The sequence below is a fragment of the Malaclemys terrapin genome, chromosome 2 (assembly GCF_027887155.1).
Source record: "Malaclemys terrapin pileata isolate rMalTer1 chromosome 2, rMalTer1.hap1, whole genome shotgun sequence".
NCBI classification, from domain to species: Eukaryota; Metazoa; Chordata; order Testudines; family Emydidae; genus Malaclemys; species Malaclemys terrapin.
The window spans coordinates 264784322-264809793 of record NC_071506.1 but is presented as its reverse complement, the minus strand read 5'-3'; the positions used below and the strand labels follow the sequence as shown (position 1 = coordinate 264809793).

Sequence of the window (25472 nt, the reverse complement as noted above, 5' to 3'; positions counted from 1 at the left end):
ATTTATTGGATTCAATTTATGCTTTTATTCCTGGGGAATCAATAAATGGCACAGAACAAAGTGGCATGATTGGGAAGGCTAATTGCTCAACTTATGGTCATGGCAGCCTATGTGGGATTCATTATTCAACCTGACAGGTAGTTTTCCTCGGCTGCCTGATAATATTTTAGCAAAGTTTGGGTAAATCAACTCCTTTCTCAGCCTCTTTCCTTTGCTGCATTTGTTCACATTTTGTTCATTCATTCTCCCTCCCATCCACGCTACTCCCTCTGTAAAAGATTAGGGAGGCAAGACAGAATTTTAAAAGTAATGTTAAGTCATGAATCAAATAGGAACCACAGTAATGTTCATTCTGGTTCCTATTTCAACAATTATGGATAGGCATGGGCTGATTATCTGTTCTGATAATATTTCTTCACATTATTATTATGCAGGAGTGAAATCAGGAAGGCCAAATCACACTTGGAGTTGCAGCTAGCAAGGGATGTTAAGAGTAACAAGAAGGGTTTCTTCAGGTATGTTAGCAACAAGAAGAAAGTCAAGGAAAGTATGGGCCCCTTATTGAATGAGGAAGGCAACCTAGTGACAGAGGATGTGGAAAAAGCTAATGTACTCAATGATTTTTTTGCCTCTGTCTTCACGAACAAGGTCAGCTCCCAGACTGCTGCACTGGGCAGCACAGCATGGGGAGGAGGTGACCAGCCCTCTGTGGAGAAAGAAGTGGTTCAGGACTATTTAGAAAAGCTGAACAAGCATAAGTCCATGGGGCCGGATGCGATGCATCCAAGGGTGCTAAAGGAGTTGGCAGATGTGATTGCAGAGCTATTGGCCATTATCTTTGGAAACTCATGGTGATCCGGGGAGGTCCCTGATGCCTGGAAAAAGGCTAATGTAGTGTCCATCTTTAAAAAAGGGAAGGAGGAGGATCCGGGGAACTACAGGCCAGTCAGCCTCACCTCAGTCCCTGGAAAAATCACGGAGCAGGTCCTCAAGGAATCAATTCTGAAGCACTTAGAGGAGAGGAAAGTGATCAGGAACAATCAGCATGGATTCACCAAGGGCAAGTCATGCCTGACTAACCTAATTGCCTTCTATGATGAGATAACTGGCTCTGTGAATAAGAGGAAAGCAGTGGATGTATTATTCCTTGACTTTAGCAAAGCTTTTGATATGGTCTCCCATAGTATTCTTGCCGTCAAGTTAAAGAAGTATGGGCTGGATGAATGGACTATAAGGTGGATAGAAAGCTGGCTTGATCATCGGGCTCAATGGGTAGTGATCAATGGCTCCATGTCTAGTTGGCAGCTGGTATCAAACGGAGTGCCCCAAGGGTCGGTCCTGGGCCGGTTTTGTTCAATATCTTCATTAATGATCTAGAGGATGGAGTGGACTGCACCCTCAGCAAGTTTGCAGATGACACTAAACTGGGAGGAATGGTAGATACGCTGGAGGGTAGGGATCGGATACAGAGGGACTGAGACAAATTAGAGGATTGGACCAAAAGAAATCTGAGGTTCAACAAGGACAAGTGCAGAGTCCTGCACTTAGGATGGAAGAATCCCATGCACTGCTACAGACTAGGGACCGACCGGCTAGGCAGCAGTTCTGCAGAAAAGGACCTAGGGGTTACAGTGGATGAGAAGCTGGATATGAGTCAACAGTGTTGCCAAGAAGGCTAACAGCATTTTGGGCTGTATAGGTAGGGGCCAGCAGATCGAGGGACGTGATCATTCCCCTCTATTCGACATTGGTGAGGCCTCATATGGAGTACTGTGTCCAGTTTTGGGCCCCACACTACAAGAAGGATGTGGAAAAATTGAAAAGAGTCCAGTGCAGGGCAACAAAAATGATTAGGGGGCTGGAGCACATGACTTATGAGGAGAGGCTGAGGGAACTGGGATTGTTTAGTCTGCAGAAGAGAAGAATGAGGGGGGATTTGATAGCTGCTTTCAACTACCTGGAAGGGGGTTCCAAAGAGGATGGATCTAGACTGTTCTCAGTGGTAGCAGATGACAGAACAAGGCGTAATGGTCTCAAGTTGCAGTGGGGGAGGTTTAAGTTGGATATTAGGAAAAACTTTCTCACTAGGAGGGCTGTGAAGAACTGGCATGGGTTACCTACAGAGGTGGTGGAATCTCCTTCCTTAGAGGTTTTTAAGGACTGGCTTGACAAAGCCCAGGATGGGATGATTTAGTTGGGGATTGGTCCTGCTTTGAGCAGGGGGTTGGACTAGATTACCTCCTGAGGTCCCTTCCAACCCTGATATTCTATGATTATTGATATAATACAGTAACTGAGATCAGGGTTCCATTATGCTAGTGCTGTACAAAAAGCCAGTAAGAAAATGTTCCTGCTCCAAAGAGCTTACAGTCTAAATAGACAAGAGAGACAAAGGGTGTGCAGGAGAAACAAGAGCCTAGAAACTAAGTGGATTTACTCAAGGCCATATAGCAGGTCAGAGGCAGCACCAAAACTCAGGTTTCCTGAAGCTTAGCTCAGTCCAGATCCAATGGACCAGAATGCCCCACAGCAGGTAACTTCTCTTTCCTTCTGCATCCATTTTGCTTGTCTGCAGTGCATTACTCCTAGGTAACAGATTCTTTATTCTGTCAGCAGGGCTAATTTTCTAAACTTCCCCAGGAGGTGCCCTGTTTAGCATGGCTTCTGTTTTTCATTTGCTTTATCTTGTAACCTGACATGATGCTATACTCCAGATTTAATTGAAATGCCTCAGGAACAAAGACACTAGTATATACTAATGTACAGCAATAGTCAGCTATGAACACTATCTTTCTCTCAGCCTTTCCTACATTTATTCCTCAATCTGTTTTCATGGCTGTACGTTCTGCATGCCAAGGAGTTTGTCTGTCTATGGAAAGGGAGGCAATCCCACTGTTACTTTTCCCAATTAATTCTATGGGACAAGGTTGTGTTATACTTGCACTGCTATGGTCCTGTGATATGACACCCCTTCCATAGCAAGCCAGCAGGAGACTGGGCAGTCAGCATTTGGTCTGTACTCCAGAGAAAGGCAAATGAGATGGGAACCATGGGGCTTCTGGCCAGCTCTGGAGATGCCCATCTTAAATGGTCATAGGTGTCAGAGGGTGAGTGAGATCTCATTTTGAAGAGGGAGGAGATCTGAACCATAGAGATGACAGGCCATGTGTTCAGGGAATAGAGGAAGAGGGGATTTGGATACTCGGGACAACAGTATTAGGCCTCTGTACTGTTGGATACTGAGGAGGGGTATACTCTCAAGGGTTAAGAAGTTCTTAAGGAGTCATGGCAAAACTTGCAACTTATAGGTCTCTAGCATTCTACATGTCCCTTAGCTGCATGGCCTTCTTTAACTATTTACACTCCATATTTTTGATGATCAGATATTTCTGACTACAAGCAAGTATGTATTTTTCTGTCCATCTTTGATGTAGTCAGAAATCAGGCCATCAGAAGGTTGTCAAATGGGAAGGAGGAGAAAGCGACCCTCAGATATTTATTTACGTGCTCTGTGATAAGGAAAGTCTCTTCTGAACTATGTATTAAGGAAACATACTCTATAATTCTCGCACTGAAGCTCCTCCAAACATCTAATCTTTTCATTATAGTAAGTTTCCAGCTTCCTCCACTTCAAACTTGCCTTGTCCCACGAGATCCATTTACCTTAGGGCACAGTAAACAACTGAGAGCCTCCCAGGCTCAGTTCAGTTTAGAGAAGTCATGCAAGGAAATGAATTTTGCAGTTCCAAGCAAGAAAGCAATTGCTGTTTGATGGTAAGTTCAGTCATTTCCTACTCTAGATATAAAGAAATATTGTGCTATGTTATCGCACTCTATAAATCACTAGACTGGAGTGCGCCTACTTGCTTAACATTGTGCACAGTCTTCACTCTCGTGAGACCCAAGGTCTCATGTGCCTGGTCTGTGGTCTTTTACCAAGTAGTTCTCCTGCATATCTAGTACATGGGAATGTCTAATTTACTATGTAGCCCCTCACAACCTTAAAACAAATCTCACAATGTATTCCTTTTAAATCTCAGATAAGAGTTGTGAGTTGCTAGGATCAAAAGGGTAAAATCTGTTTGCTCCTGTATTTCAAACAAAATGTAATGTTTTTATTAACTCTAAGAATTTTTTTAACTTCCAATAACCCTCTCACTTAAAATTTTCAGTGTGATTTTGTTTATCCTTATGACATTTACAAGATTGCCATAGCAGATGCCGAACCTTACCATATCCTGAATCCAAGCAAACAGCATATAAGAATCATGGATAGAGATTGAGAAGACCAATTTTCATCCAGTTTTTCTCTACCAACAGAGGATGATTTTCTAATACAGTTTCTTGTGTTTCATGCATTCTACTTATAAATGTCCTAAGTAATGGTATTTCTCTCTCACCCTCCAGGGAGTTTACTCCACAGCATAATACATGTCAAGAATCTTATTCTGATGCAGCCTACATTTTTCCATTCTTAATTTCACCTACTTGTTCTTTGTGCGTCAAATAATTCTTCTCCCAAGAGCTATCTTTGCTTTTCTGTGGGTGGGACTGTAGGAAAAAAACCCTCTTCCTCATTCTATGGAACAAATTCCTATTATTATAATCACACCACTGGGCACAGGACTGACCTGAGGAATTGGGGGAAGGTTTAGGAAAATGGCTTTATGGGATACACCCCACATTTAACTGACTCATTTCACATGACAATACGTTCTGAGAGATCTTTAGGTCCAGAGCTCAGCCTCTGTTCTCCTCCTGAAGATGAAAAGGGGGTTCTGGATAGCTGCTTTAGAAACTACCACCACCTACATCACAAGAGGTTCCTGATGGTTAAGTATTATTCTCCTTGTACAGAAGGGGAAGTTATGGTAGAAAGGTTGAGTTGACCAGGACCAAAATCAGCTGTGTCAGAGCAGGGAGTGGCATACAGGAGTCCTTTTTCTCAGTCTCACACCTATGCACTAGACCTTGTTGGCACTCGTGCGGTTGAGCTGCCCTGATAGTGGTCACATTGCCTGTTCAGTACAGCAGCCAGCTCAGCTTCCACCAGCCACCAGGAAGGAATTTGTGGCAGACTTAGATCCATCTACACTTGAAGCTGCAGACATAATTTCCAGCTTGAGGGACATACCCCTGCTAGCTCAAAGAGGAGTGTAACCACAATGGGAGGGACTAGCTGCCTCAAGACCCCAGGTGTGTACTCAGGAACCTAGCTGCTGTGGCTTCACTTCTATTTTTAGCACATTAGCTTGATCAGAGCTAGTGCAGGTATTTCTCCTTAGCTGCAAATTACACCTTTCAGCTCCCGTACAGACATACCCTTAGTGACAGCACCAACACCCTAATCAGTTTTGCCCTAGCAAAGTTGCAAACTAATCCCTGGTCTTCCCGAAAGCTGAGGGACTTGTGACCCCAAAAAGCCAGCCCTGTGGGACTGGTGTCAGGAAGGAACCAAATGACTTGTGATCTTCTGGGAAAGAACAGTGAAAAAAATTGGGTCCCTAACAATCAGTTCACAGTTTCAAGGATATCCTTGCAAGGAAGAGAGCTGGAAATGTAACTTTTATTAATGAAAACTGATGTTCTCTCACATTCTGAGTTCCCCCAAATCAAATAGGAGCCCTAGATGCAGGCTTCAGAGGGGCCAAATTGCAGCTCTGCCTCTCTCAAATAGCTTTCAGCCCTTTGAACACATGTAGAGTTGGCTCATTCTTGCTAAACAACCTGTGTGAATGAATTTCTTTTAGTCGTTCCTCTTAGGTCACCCTCTCAACACTGTCATTTTTGTTGCTGGTAAGGAGGTAACTAAAATGAAATGAAATACTCCAGGTGTGGGAGTACCAATGCTGCACCTTATTTCTCTACTCATGGCTGATTTGCTTTTCACTATTCTTTAGCACTGCTCATTGTCGTGTTTCTCGCAACATGCATAAATATTTGCATTTTTCCAAGCTGAATCTTACTTTTTCTGTTCATGTTTTTCACTTAATTTTTATTTCTCTGTTCTTGCTCATATTTTTCAAATACTTCTAATTTAGAGTCAACTGCAAATTTTATTAACAATCCTTGTCCTCTCTTGTTCAAATCATTTTAAAAGATCTTTCATAAGAATGGAACTAACACCGCCCACTAGGCACCTTTCCCATTGCCAGCAGAGGCAGTGAAAACTTTCACACAATCATTGTGTGTGTGGGTGTGGATATAGATACATGAACACTTCATTGTAACTTTTTAGCATTCTATTTTCTATTTACAATTTTTTAAATTGTAACTAATGTCTCATTTGAGCTTCCTCCTCTAACTTTTCTAGTCATTCCAGTTTCTTTCCTTCTATTATGTCTTATTTCTTAGTTTGAAAGGTTGTCTCTTTCACCAACAGAAGTTGGTCCAATAAAAGATATTATCTCACATACTTCTTCTGTTCACTGCTTTTCTCTAACTCTTGTTCTCTTTCCTCTTTCTTTTTCTGGATTTTAACCCTACATTTTCAAAAGGTAATCAGGATTTTTGAGTGCCCCAATTTCAGACATCTTGAAAGGGTCTGGCTTTCAGAGGGCAGATGCTCAGTACTTTTTGCAAACCAAGCTGGTTGGGCACACCAAATCACTAGGCACTTAAATTTAGGCCTTATTGTTTACCTCCTTCCATCAACTTCCAGTTTTTACCTTCATTTTCCCATTCTCATCTCTGAACCTCACTTCACATCAACCCACAACTCTGAGAGACATCGCTATATCCACTCAGGCGTTCCCGACCCCCCATTTTGCCTCATTTCAATCCCAAATCCTTCTTATTTTTCCCCATTACCAGATTTGAAAAGACAAGATACAGTTTGAATTACATGGATAATGTCAAATCCTTGAAGCTTTGCAGTAACGAGTTCAGAATGCCAGAGGATTCCTTATTATAGGCCATTTATATATGATTGATATTGCCGTAGCATCTGAAGGACCCATCACAGATCAGAGCCTGTGTGTGTAAGGCACTTTACGATGAGTAAAACAGTGACCGCCCCTTCCCCACAGATCTCACAGTCTAGAATTATGAACACAATGAACGCAACAGTTGGATGAATCGACAAATAGAGGTGGTTTGGGGAAAAAGATAAAGAGTGTTATGTTTGCATAAGTAAGTTGTACATCTAGTGGAACCGTGTCCAGTTGTAGCTAAGAACAGTGATGCAGCTGATGCTAGTAGAAACAACTGAATATCACAAAGCAATTTATAACTGTGTATCACAAAGCAACCTAGGTCCTAGAGGATAGTTGTGTAGGCCCGGCTTGACATGAGTAATCGAACATGGGTCAGGCCTCATTTCTTGGGAGACAGGATTAGGGCGTTAAGTGTGACCAGGAATAATTTTTGGCTAAAACTTGAGACCTGTAGACAAGTCAGTCCTGAGAACAGTAGTACTATGGGAGGTAATTATAAAGGGAAAAAATGTTGGCAGACACTGCTTTAAATCTGAGTGGTAGCTGAAAGTCTCCTGTGACTTTAATGGGACCTTTGCCACAGTTTGCCAGTGAAACCAAGGATATGCTGAGTGGGAATTTCCAAAAGTGTTGCACATAAGTGCTATGAGTAGAGATAATTTAGCACTAGTGTTTATTAGAAGCCCAGGATCAAGATGTGCTAATTGGCAGTGACGGGTGGTAAAGCAGATAATGTGGTCTGCTCAGTCTTGGGCTGATAGCACCTCAAGGGTTGCTGTCAAGTAGCTAGGTGGCTGGTGATCTCAGACATGCTCATCCCATACAGGGCACTCATTGGTAAATAAAAAGCGGCCTCAGCACCTGCATTTCTGATGAGCTGAAGCCAAGTGAATCTCTGTATTGGTGCTATGTTGTTGTGGGTGATGAGGTTGCATATTATGAGGCAGGCAGTGTCTGACTGTTTTGATAACAGCTCTAGACATGAAAGTAGGCAGAGTTGTGGTAGAAGCTGTTCTGAGTCCCATTTCTTCTCAGCTACACTAAGGGGTGCTAGTTATCCTGGAATGTGGCATCTAACAGTAACACAATCAGCTCCCTCTCTAATGTAAGATCATCCAATTCTAATAAGTCATTCATTTAGGTGAGGGTCCTCGAGGCTACAGATGAAATAGTCTTGAGATATTCCTTATTGCTCTAGTTTCCTTATTATAAACTTTTCTAAAAAGCAATTTAGGAGCCTGCATCCCCTCTTAGGCTCTGAGGGCACAAATTTCCAAGACATTTAGGCACTTAAGTCCTGCTGACTCACAATGAGACTTAGGCTCCTAAATCACTTTTTAAAAGGGGAGTTCAAACTTTTGAAAATTTTATTGAATTTTATTTTATGGCCTCCCAAATAAGGAGGGATGGCTTCATGGGGATGGGCAAATAAATTTGATGAGTGCATGGACTTAATTTTGTGTGCTCTACAAAAGGTTGTAAGTTGTACTGTCACATAACAGCTGGTAGTAGAGTCCAGGGTGCATATTTGTCTGCAACCCTCTGTTCAAAAGGAGAAGCGCTGGGAGCCCTGTGCTTTTACATTCTCTGTAATCTGAATGGTAGAAGCATACAGTTACCATGCCATGCTTTCCATGGCAGCAGTGGAACTCTTGTTAATTCCTAGGAACCTGCCAGTGGAGCAAAGGTAAAAGCTGAAAAGGCAAATGGGAAAACTGGGATTAGACTTTTTGGAGCAGTACTTGTGACTGCACTGGAGTGTCTTGAGGACACGCTGCAAGACAAAGAGGTAACGTGTAACTACAGGGTGCAACAATTGAATAGTGAACTCCAATACTGTTAGAGCTTTCTGAAATGCGAGGCTACTTTTGCTTTACGTTGGAGTCTTTTAGTCACTAAAACAGTTAACTGCCAAAGCTTCTACCTCTGATCAAGAATCTCTATATTGCGAGATTTGAAGCTACGTTAACTCTACACACTATAAGTGAAATCAACAAAACATGCAAGTCTCCTCTATGTATTTAATCTCTTATTTGTAATGTAGAAGTCGGCTTCCTCCAGTGACTTGATCTCAGGCTCCATTACTAGGTGATCGTAAGTAAATGAGCTTTTGTATTGGTTTCTAGCTATAAAACGGAGATATTTGCTTAACTTTCCTGATGGATTTTGGAAAGATTAATTATCCTTACCAAAGTTTATACTGTACACAAGTACATGTATTTACTAGAAGGATATGGACAAATAAATTGTAGTGCGATTGACTTAAAATGGCATTCCAGAATCTAAATTTCATTTGGGAAAAAAAACGAGGACAACATTTTTTAAACCTGAGTACATACTGTTAGGCTCATAAATCTATATTTAAGCAACCAAGTAGACAATGTTGGAGTGAACTCCTGGCCCTACTGAAGTCAATGGCAAATCTCCCATTGTATTAAACAAGCCCATGATTCACCCTGGATTTTCAGAGGTGCTGAGTGACCCTTGTTCCCACTGAAGTTATTGGATGCTGTATGTTTAAAAGCAAGGTAAGCTGAATGAGCGCTAGCCCCCTTTTACATAAGTGCAGTCTGTCTACACAAGGGGTTTCCACAGGTGCTATGCAGGTGTAGGAGAGGCAGTATGGCCTACTAGACGAAGCACCGGACTGGGACCCAAGACACCTGGGCTCAGTTACCAGCTCAGCAACTGCTTTGCTGAGTGACCTTTGGCAGGTCATTTTCCTCCCTCTGCCTCAGTTTCATTATCTGTTAAATGAGGACAATCTTACTGACCTTTTGTAAAGCACTTGAGGGCTCTGGATGAAAAAACACTCTAGAGAGCTATGTATTACACTGTTGCAAAAAAACTCCAGTATGGACAAATCTTTAGTCCTTCTCTATATGAGAAAGTCATAACAGTTTAAATTACATTGGGCTTTAAACCAATTTAACTATCCAATGAAAACTAGTGTGTGGATACTCTAGTTTTGGTTTAAGATGGGCTTATTTTGGTATAAACAGATTCCTAATTGACTTAAGCTAAATCCAAATAAAGAGAACTGGTTGAAAATCTTTGTCAACTTCTTTCTGACAGAAAATTGGGTTTTGGATTTACAACCATTCATGAAAGTCTCCGTTTTCCTCCAAATTTTGATATATTTTTTAAATTGGAAAACCAAATACCTGAAAATGGAAACAAAAAAATCAGCCGAAAACTTGTTGGCTTCTGGCCAAAAGCAAATAAACAAAGTTGTGTTTGGTTTTTCAGTAGGGAAAAAAAGTCAGTTTCACCCTGAAAACTCTGACAGACACAGAATTTGGTTTTGGGTAGTCAAAACTTTCTGCAGGAAACAAACCATTTTCTGACCAGCTCCCAAAATAAGTCTGGTTTAAATAGGGTTACCATCTTTTAGTTTTTAAAAAGGAGGACATTCCATGGGGACCCGGACCCGCCCCAACCGCGCCCTGCCCCAACTCTGCCCCCTCCCCTGAACGCTCCGCCCCCTGCTCCTCCCCTTCCCCTGCATTTGATTCGCGGGAAGCCTGAAACAGGGAGGCAGCAGGTAGGCTGGAGCGGGGTGCGGCGCGGCTCAGTCCGGCCCTCCTGGCTGAGCGGCTCCCTTCGGCGGCCGGCCCACGCCAAGAGGCTCTGGCCCCGGCGTCTCCCGCCCGGCTTGGCTCGGGCCCTGGGGCACTGGCTCCCGGCCTGGCCTTGCGACCCCGGCTCCCGGCCCGGCCCCGCGACCCCGGCTCCCGGCCCCAACCCACGACCCCGGCTCCCGGCCCCGCCCCACGACCACGGACCCCAGCCCCGCAACCCCGGCCCGGCCCCACGACCCTGGCCTGGCCCCACGCCCCCGGTTCCCGGCCCGGCATCGCGCTCCTGGACCCCGGCCCGGCACCGCACCCCCGGCTCCTGGCCCAGCACCGTGCCCCCGGCACCGCGACCCCGGCCCGGCACCGCACCGGCCCCAGCCCCGCACCGCCGACCCCAGCCCCAAAGGCCCCGGCAGATAACCGCCGAGCCCTCCCGATTTTCCCGGACATGTCCGGCTTTTGGGGATTTCCCCCCGGACGGGGATTTGAGCCCCAAAAAGCCGGACATGTCCGGGAAAATCCAGACGTATGGTAACCCTAGTTTAAACTAAAATAAGAACCTTTGCACCAGTTTAACTAAATAGGCAAAGAAATAACAGCTTTGGTTAAAGTGGTGCAGTTTTATTGTGTGTAGACAAGGCCTCAACTTCTAGCTTCCATTGCTCCCAGAGTAACCTTCAAAATGTGAACCAAACTTAAACCATGCAGTCCTAACTGCTTGAAACACTAGCTCACAGAGCTGTGAATGACTGAAATCATCTCAGTGGCTGTAAGGTTCAGCCACCAACATTAACTATTTCATTTGCACTGTTGTTGTAGCTGTGTTGGTCCCAGGATATGAGAGACACAAGGTGAGTGAGGTAATATCTTCTATTGGACTGACTTCCAATAAAAAAGTATTATCTCACCCACCTTGTCTAGTTCAGTGACAGTTGTCTTAGCAGAAGCAATGGACTAATGTGCTTACCTGTCTTGGCTCCTCAAAGTTAGTGGATTTTCAAGCAACTGTTTGCTATCAAGGGCTTCTGAGGTAGGGGACAAGAAATTTAACCCCCAACTCCAAATTTAGAAACTTCTGCCTCTACCCAAAAGGAGGAAGAGGAGAACTTAATTCCCTTCCCAGTACCCAAAGCTTCAGCTGTGTTCCCTTCCAAAATCAAATTACTAACAACACCTTACATCCTAAGCCCATTGCTGGGGAGTGAGGTGAGATAAAATTTACACATGTCCTGCAGGCAGATTCTTTCACAGAAGACACTGCAGACATGCAGAGAAAGGCTTATTCATACAAGGTGACCTCAATTGTTGTGATGGGACTGTCTCAGCCACATAGGGATTTATATATTAATGGGAACACCTTGAGTTGCACTTAGGGACAAACAGGCAACTGTTGTTGCATGGTCTCTGCCAGCTGAGCAGGCAATGTAAGAATGGCCATACTGGGTCAGGCAAAGGTCCAGCTAGCCCAGTATCCTGTCTTCTGACAGTGGCCAATGCCAGGTGCCCCAGAGGGAATGAACAGAACAGGTAATCATCAAGTGATCCATCCCCTGTCACTCATTCCCAGTGTAACCCACACACCTCCTGGGTTTGGTGTTCTGTCCCATCTAGTGGCATCGAGACCACTTAAAGTGAGATTATGAGTCTTCTCTACAGCCTTAGCTAACAGCCAGTTGGCTTTTAGCTCATGCAGTAGAGGCTCATGCATTTAGTTCCAGAGGTCCAAGGTTCGATCCCACCGGGCGACTAACGGGGTCTGTTGGTGTTACCCCAGCTTCTGGCAAACAGAGGCTAGGGACACCATCCTGGCTATTAGCCATTGATGGACCTATTCTCCATGAACTTATCTACCACATTATGCAATATATGTAGAGTTCTCAGATATCTACAAGAGTAGCCTCACAGAGTGTACTGCAATAACCTGAATGCATTTATAAAAGGGGTGGGTAACTATCAAGGTCTAGCTAAGAAAAAAGTGATTGCAACTGCCTTTTCTGATGTGGACTGAAAAAAAAGGTGTCAGCTGGGATTCAAAGAGTTGTCCATGGTCAGAAAGCAACCCAAAATTGCAAAGCTTTCAGACAAAGAATGGGCAAAGGCCCCTCATTAACTGAGGCAGCCATCATATTCCTCCATGCTTTCCCCCACAACCTCTGTTTTGTCTAGATTCTACCACTTGCTCACATCCTAGTCACCATATCAGCCAGGTTCTGGGAAGTCTGATACTAGCTAGATCAAATGAAAGAATGAAGAGACGGTTGTCTTATACATAGTAATAACACTGCAGCCCTTTCCTTACTATTTCCCCCAAGAAAGAGCACATTGAACAAGAGGGCTAGGAACATGCCCCAAGAAGATCATCAAGAGAAATGAGCAATCTCCGTCTGAACCACAAGTGAGTTAACAAAATCTCATAGTAAATGGTATCAGAGTGCTAGCAATTTAAAGAATCAGCATGGACCCCTGACCTTTGTTTCCCAGTTTAGTGATGGCTCTGTGTTGATGATTAATTACCATTGACCTGAAGGGTTAGCAGATGAATCCTTTCATTATTTGTTCTACAGTGAGCCATTTTAATAGACATTAAGACACTCTTAATCTATCATCTAACTTTATTTCCCTCATTCTCTGGGATAACACTTAGGGCTTGGCTACACTTGCGAGTTACAGCACATTAAAGGAGCCCAGGGCGCACTAGCTCACTACCCATCCATACTGGCAAGGCACGTAAAGCGCTCTGGCTCCACGACTAGAGTGCTCCTGGTACTCCACCTTGGCGAGTAGAATAATGTTTGATGTGCCCCCACTGGAGCGCCCCAGCATCAGTGTGAACGAGGTATTGCATTACTGTGCTCTGATCGGCCTCCGGAAATGTCCCATAATCCTCTTAAGTCAAGTGTCATTGTTTTGGATATGCCCTCGTCATTGTTTTGGATATGCCCTTTGAAAGCTCCATTTGACAGCCAGCATGCTTATCTGCTCCGAGACAAAGCAACCATTACTGTGGAATGCTGTGTGTGAGACAGAGAGGCGGGGAGGGAGGGGGAGGTCTGCTGCTGTTTGAACTTACAAGACAGCATGCTGACATGCTCTCTGCCCCCCAACAACCCTCTCTCTCTCCCCACACATATACACAACACACTCCCTGTCACATTCCACCCCACCCCACCCCCAATTTGAAAAGCACGTTGCAGCCACTTGAATGCTAGGATAGCTACCACAATGCACTGCTCTCTGCGGCCGTTGCAAGAGCTACTAATGTAGCCACGCCAGTGTGCTGGCAGCTGTCAGTGTGGACAGACTACAGCGCTTTCTCTACTGCACTCTACGAAGGCTGGTTTAACTCAAAGTGCTCTGCATCTGCAAGTGTAGCCATGCCCTTAGTAAAGGTGCACCAGCAGAAACAGTTCTCCAAATCCACACATTCCAGTCAGGGTTCATATTCCATGTTATGCAGTGTACATATATTCTGATCTTCCTGTAGATTAACCCCCTTTTGTGTTTTAATTCATTCCTTTCAAGCTCTATAAAAGTGCTGGACTGAGATCCTGAATTTCCTTTATAAATAAGTAAATCTTGCAAAGCCTATCCAGCGCTGACATCTTCTCCTCATCTGTGACAATCTCTACAGAGGATGTCTTTCAGTGGTTGACCTTCTTTCAGAAGCTTCATAACTCACATAGAGATTATTTGTTTTAAAGTGGAATGATCTAACACCTGATACGAAGAATTTTTCTGTTTTTTCCTTACTGAACACCGTTTAGAGTAGGAAAGATAGCTGATGAATCTGAGCTAGCCTAGACCTGTACTTAGGAGACTTTCATCTTGGCAATATCTCCAACAATTACCAATTGAAAGTTTTCTTCTTTAAAAAGTGCAAGCAAACACCACACACAATCCTCCATTTTCCTCTTTAAGTTTTACTGCTAATTCTGCTCAACTCCAAATCAATGACTACTGTAAGCAAAAAACAGACCCTGAAGCAAAAGTGTCTCAGCTAGCCAGCCAACCCCCAGTTTAAATGTATTCCAGGTGTGGTACCTTCCTTATAAGAATGTGTAGGGAACTGGATTTGCTCAAAGGATGCCGAGCATCCTGATATCTCCATTTCAGGAAGGAAAAAAAAAGTGAATTGCTGAAATGGATCAGCTAACAAACCATTGTATCATTCACCTGAGTCATCACTTATTAAGGAGCTGGGTCCTACCTTTGCCAAATGAGTTGGTCTGTCCAGCTTCCAGTGGGCATGTGTCAGTCACAAAAACCACCCTGTCCACAGTGGTCACTAACTGAATTACTTCCTGAGTCTCAAAAAGAGGCTAGTTACTTAATGAGCCTGGAAACTGAGCTGTTCTCTCAAGTAGTAGTATCTTTAGGTCATGGGAAGGCAGCAGGGAGACGCTTACACTGGTATTGCCCTTGCTATTTCTGGTCTGTGGAAAACACAGGGCTTGTCTCCACTTACCAGGGGATTGACACACAGCGATCGATCCACCGGGGGGTCGATTTAGGGGGTCTAGTGAAGACCCGCTAAATCAACCACTGATCATGCTCTTGTTGACTCCAGTACTCCACCGGAACAAGAAACATAAGGTAAGTCGACAGGAGAGTTTCTCCCGTCGACCCAGCACGGTGTAGACACCACAATAAGTCGACCTAAGGTTCACATAGCTGGAGTTGCATAACGTAGGTCGACTTAGTCCCGTAGTGTAGACCTGCCCAAAGTCTTCAGGGCTAACAAACCAATATCTTGTGTGGGCAGTAAAATGCAGAATATTCACAATTAATGCTGAGCTTCAGTACCTCTTAAAGGTCCAATGGGGTACAAAATGGTAATTAAGGATCCATGCAAGACCCCATGTCCCATTCATGGCAGGAACTACAGAATTATGCAGCAGTGCCCTGCTCCTCCTCCTCTCTCTCACTCACTGCCCCCTGGCCCCGCCAGATCAGCACAGTATTCTCAGCGGTGTTTACTTTATACTGTCCCTAAACTTTACATTTTGGTTGTGTTAAAGATTTTTGTACTGACATTGAGTAGCTGCATTGAGTAAACTGCAAGGGGAAAACAGAGGTTTTATCAGCTGGGGGGAATGGCTTGTATGTAGGAAGACATGAGCAGCAGTTCTGTTTTTTGGCATTCAAATTTTGGTACTGGCATATTTGTCCAGGCCATATGTGGCCTCTCTCTGGGAAGTGCAGAGATGTCAGGCACTTGACTCTCAATGCCTTAATTTCTACATTTGATTAATACACATTAGTTCATTTACGTAAATGACAATCCTCTTCCTCTCCTCAAAACAAATGCAGACAACTTTCTAGAATGTCTTATTTTTGTAGATTTGGCCATTGTGAGTGGTGGAAACATGTTATTTACTATCCCCCCTTAATGAGGACAAATATCAAACAAACGTTTGATAAACTATTTCACAAAAAGATCATTGTGCTGATATGATTTCCAGTCCAATAGCTTTGTTTTCTCTCTGCCATTCAGCAGGGCAGTGACAGTAAATCTAATCCAGTGGGTCTCAAACTTTTGTACTGGTGCCCCCTTTCACTAGCAAGCCTCTGAGTGAGACACCCCCCCCCATATAAATTAAAAACATATTTTTATATATTTAACACCATTATAAATGCTGGAGGCAAGCGGGGTTTGGGGTGGAGGCTGACAGCTCGCGACACCCCCCGTGTAATAACCTTGTGACCCCCTGAGGGGTCCTGACCCCCAGTTTGAGAACCACTGATCTAATCTAAGTATTCTTCAGTGTGAACAGCATTAGAATCTAACACACAAGGATTTCACTAGGATGGAGGCAAATCCAACCTGAGCTGCCTGGAGAAGCTACCTTGCAGTCTGCGCAAGCAGCTTGTATCTCCTTAGAGCAGTGGTGGGCAACCTCTGGCCCACTGCCTTAGAGTGCCTTTCTCATGGTACAGATCCCACTGGAGCTGAGCACTCCTCCAGCAACAGTGCAGGGGAGTTGTGCTCGAGACCACGTCTCTGTTTAAAAATAATTTTTAAAAAATTAAGTCCAATTAAAAAAAACCTGTTTGTTTTAAAAATCATTATTTTTATTTATTTTGGTTCATAACCAGCCTGTGGGCTCCAGAGCTCTGACTAGAGCAACTCTCTAGAGTGCACTACTCACTCTCACCACTCTAGAAGTAGCTCTATGGCCCTGGGTAGAGGCAGGTCAAAAAAACTAAAACTTTCCTGGAAGATTTTCAGTTTAAATTTTTCAAGGAACGTTTTAGTTAAAAAAAATTAAGCTGAAAATCAAATATGCAGTGAAAATTCTGGATGTTTCTACCCTCTAGCCATGGGTGGGTAGTGGAACAACACTTTTAGTGGGGCCTCTCTGATTAGAGTCCTAGAAAACTGTAACCATACAGACCACACTTAGGATGAACTCTAACTTAGTGAGGAGCCTTAGGCCTGGTCCCCACTAAGCCCCCATTTCGGACTAAGGTACGCAAATTCAGCTACGTTAATAACGTAGCTGAATTTGAAGTACCTTAGTCCGAACTTACCGCGGGTCCAGATGCGGCAGGAAGGATCCCCCGTCAATGCTGCGTACTCCTCTCAGCGAGCTGGAGTACAGGCGTCGACAGCGAGTACTTCCGGGATCGATCCAGGATCGATTTATCGCGTCTTAACCAGACGCGATAAATCGATCCCAGAACATCGATTGCCTGCCGCCGGACCCTCCAGTAAGTGAAGACGTACCCTTAGAATACCTTGGTTACTATTCCACAGCTCTGCAATTTGGGTCAGAAGCGGTGCAACCAGTAGACAAAAACAGGAGTCTCATGTCGACATGGGAGACTTTGCAGGTCTGCCCTGGTGAGGGAATGTAGCCTCTTTTTCTCTTCCTCTTTAGGGCGGCAATTTGAATTCCCTGCTCCCCCCCTAGCAGCCCTTGACAGAAGCTAGCTGCCCCCTCAACCCTGCCAGCAACAGCTAAACATAGTTGCTTAATTTTTGAGATCATTAACACTGACTTTAAACCGTCAGTCTTCAATGCAATCATCCAACTGAGGTGAATGGGAGCAACTCCCACTTCTCTGAGCTAATGTTGTCTGCAGAGATCACAGCATGTACAAATCAGTTTTTTTCAGGTTCTTTGCAGCCACACAGGCCAGAAGACTTAGTTTATTTTTAGAGGACAGCTTAGATCTTGTGCACAAATGTGGGCAATTTTAAAACTAATCCATGATAATGTAGCAATGTATGTGGCTGTGTAATCTCATACATGACACCCTGTTCACAGCTGAAGTTGGCACTTAATTGTTTTGCAGACTGTGACAGAGTGCAGAGACTCTACCCAGATCTTGGCAAATGAGGAGTTAATAGCAACTCAGGCTAACACATCCTCCATGGAGGGGCCATAAAAGCAGCTTCCTAGAAAAGAGACTCCCTCCAAGAATTTGTATTTGTATTTTAAAAATGGATAATGTAGCATGATACTGCATTAATTTAGTCACCTGCTTAAATATTTCTTTAAGCTCTTCTCTTAACGCTGGACTTCGTATCTGGGTGAGAAACCCTGAGCTGGGGGGGGGGGGGAATATTGGGTACATTTTGATTTATTAGTTTTTTCTATGGCCATGTAAAAGTCCTCTGATAAAGGAGATCCGACAAGCTGACCTATGCATATTTTGTTCTGGATTGCCACAATATCTTCTGTTGTTATTCTCTGTTATAGCCAATCTATGGCAGTAGATCACAGGCCTTCCCTACACAAGACACATGTACCTATGGACTTGGATGGGCATATCCATGAGGCAGCTAACCCCTCCCACTGTGTGTGCTGCCACACTACATTCTATTTTAGCACACTAGCTCTCAAGATGGCAATCATACCCCTAGCTTGAAGTGTAGATGTACCCTTAAAAACGATGAGAAACCATTTGAAACCTGCTTCAACTTCAGTGTATATAAGTCAGAGTCTGCCGCCACCATTTTAAGAGTCATGACAGTTAGACTTGCTCTGAGAAGTTTTAGATGTGTAGTTCCAATCGAAATGGTACTTTAAATGACGATGGTGACCTGCGACCCATTTACCATGGAGTTTGCAATGTTGTTAACACTGGTAGAACTTAACTAATGTTCACTGCAGAGAGAAACTTAAAAAAAACAACCAAAATCTTCCCTAGTGTATACAGGGTCACAGAGGCATTCTTTGAAGAGCCAGCATCCCAATGTGAATCCCAGCCTTTTACTGGCTTAACACATTTGTTTCCAACTCCCCGAGACTTCATGATCAGAACAGAAAAATCATTCAGTTCTGATTACCTTCTTGCTTTTTACCTTCTTGATTTCTAGCTATTGTAGTGGATACTATTTTGAAATGATACAGCAATACTACGGATTGGTACCTTCTGAAATCAGCTTAGAAACCCAATTTTCAAATGGTTTAAAGAAATTATCAGCTGACAGTGAAATAGCAGCTGCTAAAATTATGTGAGGGAAAACTGTTGCAAAGGTCCATATGTGGCAGAACTTTCTGAACACTTTTCCTGGTTCAGTAAATAACAAGAGAATGTTTACTCTTGGGAGGAATAAATCAAAGTTATCTATGAATTAATTATTGTCCATGAACATTAGCTACACTTCCTAAAGGGCTAGCTGGGGTAATTTGTATTTTAAAAATGGATAATGTAGCATGATCCTGCATTAATATAGTCACCTGCTTAAATATTTCTTTAGACATATGAAGAATCTTTAGAGCTATAAAATCAGAATGCTGAAGTTCTGGGCTGTTCAGTTTAAGAGTTTCAGGATGGCCCAATGGAGGCAAACAAGCCAATGAGGAAAATTTGAATCTGTGTTCAGATTCTGAAACTCCAGAAAGCCTAAAGAATGGGAGTGGACCTCTCTCTACTTTAAAGTGTAGCCTGAAATGTGGCTAGTCTAATAGCAAACTATCTTTGCAACCCAAAATTTACTGGCAATCTTTAGAAAAATGATGAGCAATCATGAGCTTGCCCCTGTGTGTCAGTGAGGAACCAATTTTTATCCAGAACCTGAGAATCTTTCGAAAAGGTTTTCATAATTATGGCCGTGCAAAAATCCTTTTATAAGAATTTATATAAGATAAAAGAAATATGATTGAAGTGAGAAAATAGGTAGGGAATTAAAAAGTCAAGGTACAGTGTTTATTATGGTAATACAACATAGTAAGGTTGGCAATAGAAGAGAGAGAGGATGTTGAGTCTGCAAAGAGCTAATTTAACAATATGGTTGACACATAAATGTACATGGAAGGCAAAGACAAGGAAGGATGTTGGATGATTCTCAGGATGTTAGGCCTCCAATTTGAAAAATCTTGCAGAGCAGAGGCAGAGCAGAACTTTGATCATAAGCTGGGGTAGAGAATTTGTATTCAGATGCTAATTGGAATAACTTCTGCAAAAACTGAGGAAGGGAAATGTTTTCCTGGAAGTGAATTACTTATTGGATAAAGACTGCACTGTTGTTTTGTTCATGGCCTGGTCCAGGAAGATGTGCCAGATATGATAACCAGCAATGGAACCAATGGGTACCAACTAGATTTAAAAATCACAATACTTTCAGAGCTGAGATGCTGATGTATTAAGCACCTCAATAAATCAAACAAAAGCTTTTAACTTAAGAAAATCTGAAGTCAAGGAAATGTGAATCACACATGGGAGTTTTGCTTATAATTTTGTTATCTATAGTAAAAAGACTGATGAAAGGGGGACTATTATGTATTAAACCATTGGAGACTGAAATGTGCTTTTAACCTAATCGATTCCAAAGCGGAAGAAGAGCAATTGATTCTACAGTAGGGACATCAAATAGTACCAATGCAAAATTCTTCAAAAACTAAACTGAAGACTGAACTTAAATTGCAGATAGCTTCTTATTTTTGCTTTGAGGTACTTGAGGAGCCCTCTGTCCACAAGTGGATTTGCTGGAGAGCTTTGTGGCCTTTTTTGCTGAAGAGTCACACACTAGAGCACTCATTACCAAAATTTTAAGCCCTGCCATAAACTTACATATTATTGTCAAGCTTTCAGGTACTGACTGTGAAGATCTTTCTCAAATCAGTGAGGGGAAATCAAAACCACCGTAGCATGATCCTGACTTTACTGAACCAGACTATTTCATTAACAGAGAACAAAGTTTTGGCTGTGCAGTCCACATCCATTCCTCCAACCAATGTCAACGTCACAAATGCAGAAGCCTTATGATAGGGGAAATGATCAGAACTCACTTCCAGATAACAAGATGAGCTAAAATACAGAAAGAGAAAACTGGCCTCCTATAGAATGCACAGGAAAGTGAATAACAAAAGTATTTGTATTATCTTTGCCCTTATGCATTTATGCAGGAGAGAATGGAGTCGTATTTTTTCCTACACAATTTTCTGTGAAGAGACTGCACACTGAACTAGACCAGTGCTTTTCAGCCTAAGGACCGAACATATTTCAAAAGATTAAGAAGTCACAGTCAATATTTTGGGGCAGGTTTTCTCTCCTGTTCTGCTCTTTTGACCCCAGTGAGGTGATGCACTGGAGCTGGAAAACACCTACAAGACCCCTAGTGCTGGGGAATCCCCCAGTCTGAGAGGGGTTGGCTGGCTCCTATATATCCTTCCCTACCACCCCTGGCTCTGGGGGATGACCTGAAGACAGGTAGGGCAAGTGGTTGGAGTGCCCTGATTTCTGGCTGCCCCCAGCTGGTTTATGATGCTTTGGGGGATGATAGCCAGCTGACACAAATTAAAACAGCTCCCAGTCTGCTCTAGCCTGGATTGGAGCTGGAGTAGAATATCAAAGAGCCATAGCTGGCTGTTGGTTCTCAGCTTCATCTCCTTTTCCCCTTTCCTGGGCTGCCCTCAGTAGCTGTGTGGGAAGAAGAGGGGAGCCATCCTTTGTAAGGCACTCCCTCAAGCTCAGGATGAGCCAGTTAAGCTCCTATCCCCTTCTTCCTGGGGTTCCCAGAGCCTGTCAGGGAAGCAGATGAGTAGCCAGTTACTCTCTGGGGGCATCCTTCCTTCTATCCCTGTGACAGAGCAGGCAGACCAGCTTAAGAACAAAAGGGCCACCAGCTTCTCATAGCACTCCTGGCTACCATCAGAGCTGGTCCTAGTGCTGCAGGGAAGGCAGGAGGAGATTGGGCCTCTCCACAGCAATGAGGCGGATTCAAACACTTCCGTTTACACATTGTCAGGGGCAGCTCAATGCAATGTCAAGAACAAATTTTCTTAACACAATTATTCTTGAGAGTCACAGCGTAGAATGCTGAGCGCCACAAGGGACCAATGCCCGGACACCCCTGATTTAACAATATTGTTATGAATTAAAAAAACAATCTGGAGAGAAATCAGCCAATTCTTAGCTGAATGTTGTCGAAAGTCCTTGCAGGTCAAATGCCAAAGAAGTAGCATGTGGCAAACTTAACCATTATTTAAATGAAAGTTGGCAGAAACCACTGCATCTGACCTGAGGTTTATTTAACTTAACTGTATCAAAATAGTCTGGATGCAAATTAACTCTCTTTGTGTAATATTTATTGTTTCAATTTCCTTGAAATGGGACTGGCAGGCACTTTGCGTAATGCAATGAAATAGGGATACGCTGCAAACATTTTAATAAGGCGCTCCCTACAAGTTTCCAACTCAGTCAGCTGTGTGGGACTGACTGTTAAAATGTACCCCTCTTCTCGAACACTATCCAACAATTCCATACTCTGCTCTTCCCCACCCTCCAAAACCATTAAGTCCTGGCCCAAATCTATGACCTTACACAGAAGGACAGATTAGATAATCACAGTTGTTCCTTCTGACATTGGAACGTATGACCCACAATACTTCGTCAGAGCATCTCATGGAGGCTCCCCTGTCTGGCAGCAAGAGTGTTAGTGGCAGGCAGGCTGTCCTGGGACTTCTGGCAGTCATCAGTGGTTTGGAGGTGTGGACTTCTCCTATGTGATGGTAGTGAAAAGGGGACAATTCTCCCTCCCACTCCCAGCTCCTCAAACTCCAGGCTGAGTAGGCTGGCAGAAGTTGACAGCAGAACTCTCGGTGTTGCAACAAATAGACCCTGATGTCTGGCTGCAGCAGCCGGTGAAGGGAGGGATCATAGAATATCAGGGTTTGAAGGGACCTCAGAAGGTCATCTAGTCCAACCCCCTGCTCAAAGCAGGACTAATGCCCAGTCAGATTTTTGCCCCAGATCCCTAAATGGCCCCCTCAAGGATTAAACTCACAACCCCGGGTTTAGCAGGCCAATGCTCAAGCCACTGAGCTATCCCTCCCCCCACCAGGTTAATCTCCCAGGCTCTCCTTGAGGCACTGGTGGGAGAACCAGGAGGGGAGTTTCCTTTGTACTGCTGCAATAGTGACTAGAGCAAAGCTAATCCTTGGCCAGTTGCCGTGTACTATACACAGTTTACATCTTCGAGGAGATACAGGACTTCATTCTCCTCTCACTTACAGACCAGTAACCCCTTTGCCTTGTGATTTACACCAATGTGAGTGAAGAGAATTGGCCCTCAAATTTAGCAACTAGAATGAAACTTTTTGGTAAGCTTCACAATCTATTTATCATGTTAGAATCTGTTCCTTATCAATGTTTTCCAAGTAGGGTGCATTAACATGCCCAGCTCCTTTATTTCTCATTAAGTGTTCTCTTATAGTGTTTTCAAATTAGAATCAGTATGGTAGAATTTCCCTTCATGCCCACGATGAATATTTCCCCGTTGTGGCAGCTGGAAGAAGAGTTCAACTAGAGTCCCACTGCAAACAATTGAACTGGAAGGACACTCTCCGCCTCTGCGATCTTCTATTTCTACTTACCTGACCTATAGCGCTCATCCCGTGACCCTGAGGACCTGCGACGGTGATATCGAGAGGAAGAGGAAGGGGTAACAGGAGTTCGACGTTCTTGTGGCAATGCCTGATCCACCCCTGCATTAATGAAAAACAAATAGTTCTGGTTGGATTACAGAAGATTGTTGTCAATGCAGGATTTGAGCACACAAAAAGCCAACTGAATGTTCAGCTGTTAAACCATTTGATTTCTATTGGTAAAAACACTACTAATACTTGGTCAGCTGTTCTGGCCTAGTTATGTCAATGCTGCGGACCAAGCAGTCAAAGGAGCATACGTTCTACAAACACCTAACATCAAGGCGGATGACTCCAAATTATGATAAGCTGTATAGTCAACAATATTTAGTTGGAAAAAAGACCACTTCCATAGTTTAGGACTATAGGAGTACCATGGGTAAATGATCAAAGTAAGTATTGTATTTTGCTTCACTCTAGTTAAGCCTACAGTGTTAGGCACCACCTTTCTAAAAAGACAAATAGAGTTAGGCTAGGTCTATACTACGGGGGGAAAGGAGGTCGACCTAAGATATGCAACTTCAGATACGTGAATAGCGTAGCTGAAGTTGCGTATTTTAGGTCGACTTACCTGGCTGTGAGGACGGCGGCGAGTCGACCGCTGCTGTGCCCGCCATCGACTCCGCTTCCGCTTCTTGCTGCGGTGGATTTCCGGAGTCGACGGCAGCCATAGTGGATCAATTTTATCGCGTCTTCACTAGACGCGATAAGTCGATCCCCAATAGATCGATTGCTACCCGCCGATCCGGCGGGTAGTGAAGACGTGCCCTTAGAGTAACAAATGATTCTAGGTTTGGGAAACAAACTAAATTGCTTAACCTTTCTCAGTATATTCTGTCTCGAGAAAAAAATGGAAAGGAGTGAAACTACACACAAATCAGGACCTCGCTTTGCGTGGCCACAGAAGTGAAAATTAGGGGTCTAGATACATGCTGTGTTGCAGGTTTATATTTTTTATTTGTAGTATTTTTTTTTAGCTCCCAGAAGTTTCACCGTTGAATGCTCCTTCCTTGGTAGATGAGGGGAAGCGGGCAAAAGTCTATTATTTTTGAGTGACAAGAATTTCCAAGAACTTGATAAACAAAAATCTAAATACCAACTCCACATTCTAGATGTGTTCCAATTAGCACTAGTTGGGTTTGAAAGGACTCTACCTCAAAGTGACATGTCAATTTTTTTTTTAAAAAGTTGGAATTGTACCTTTTATTATTTCTTTGTGATGTAGAATGGACATGTCAAAATACTGCTGTTATATTTTAACTCTCAGAAATACCTGCAAAGTCAAGTGTTGTCTTCCCTGGTTTTGCTGGAGGCCCTGTTAGATGTCTCAGAGCATGCTTAGTATGACAGCTCATCTGAACTGAAAGGGTGAAGGTGCTGACTCTCTAACAAAGGCTTCTTTTATCCAGAATGTTATTAGCAATTGAATGAACTGGCTCAAACCCCTTCCTTTAGTTGCTCAGCTTTCATGCTACTCTCTTATGTCATTTCACTAGCTCTCTAGTTACTAGAATCTTCCAGGGCAGGCAATCTGAATTCCTAACGTAAGGAAACAAGCAGAAGCAAACATTCCTGACCTTGTATAAATTGTGAAGACAGAAAGGGCCCATGTTCCTGTTTTTCTTTCCTTAGCAGGTCACCAAATCAAGAGCAAAGTTTGCTTTTGGTCAAACTTTCTAAAAAGTTTCAGGGCTTGTCTTCACTACCCGCCTGGATCAGCGGGTAGAAATCGATCTCTCGGGGATCAAATTATCGCGTCTCGTTGGGACGCGACAATCGATCCCCGAATCGACACGCGTACTCCACCAGCCCAGGTAGGAATAAGCGCCGTTGACGGGGGAGCCGCGGTGGTCAATTTGCCGCCGGCCTCACAGCGGGTTAAGTCGGATCGGATATGATACGTCGAATTCAGCTACGCTATTCGCGTAGCTGAATTTGCGTATCTTAAATCGATCCCCCTCCCCCCCTCAGTGTAGACCTAGCTTCTGTTAATAATGCTGTTTAAATTTGTGTTTCAATATATGCTCTAAGTGTTTTCTTCAACTATCCATTTTGGCTTTCTAATGCTGTGGTACTAAAAT

At 43.6% G+C, this 25472-nt stretch overlaps 1 protein-coding gene across 9 annotated transcripts in view; it reads right to left on the bottom strand.

Moving 5' to 3' along the window:
• Window positions 1–25472, bottom strand: part of DIP2C (disco interacting protein 2 homolog C) — a 474795-nt gene that overhangs the window by 152912 nt on the left and 296411 nt on the right. For all 9 annotated transcript variants that reach the window (XM_054021046.1, XM_054021037.1, XM_054021039.1 and 6 more), the window contains one exon: window positions 23341–23451. In XM_054021046.1, the coding sequence (XP_053877021.1) occupies window positions 23341–23451 (111 nt within the window). The remainder of the gene's footprint in view (window positions 1–23340; window positions 23452–25472) is intronic.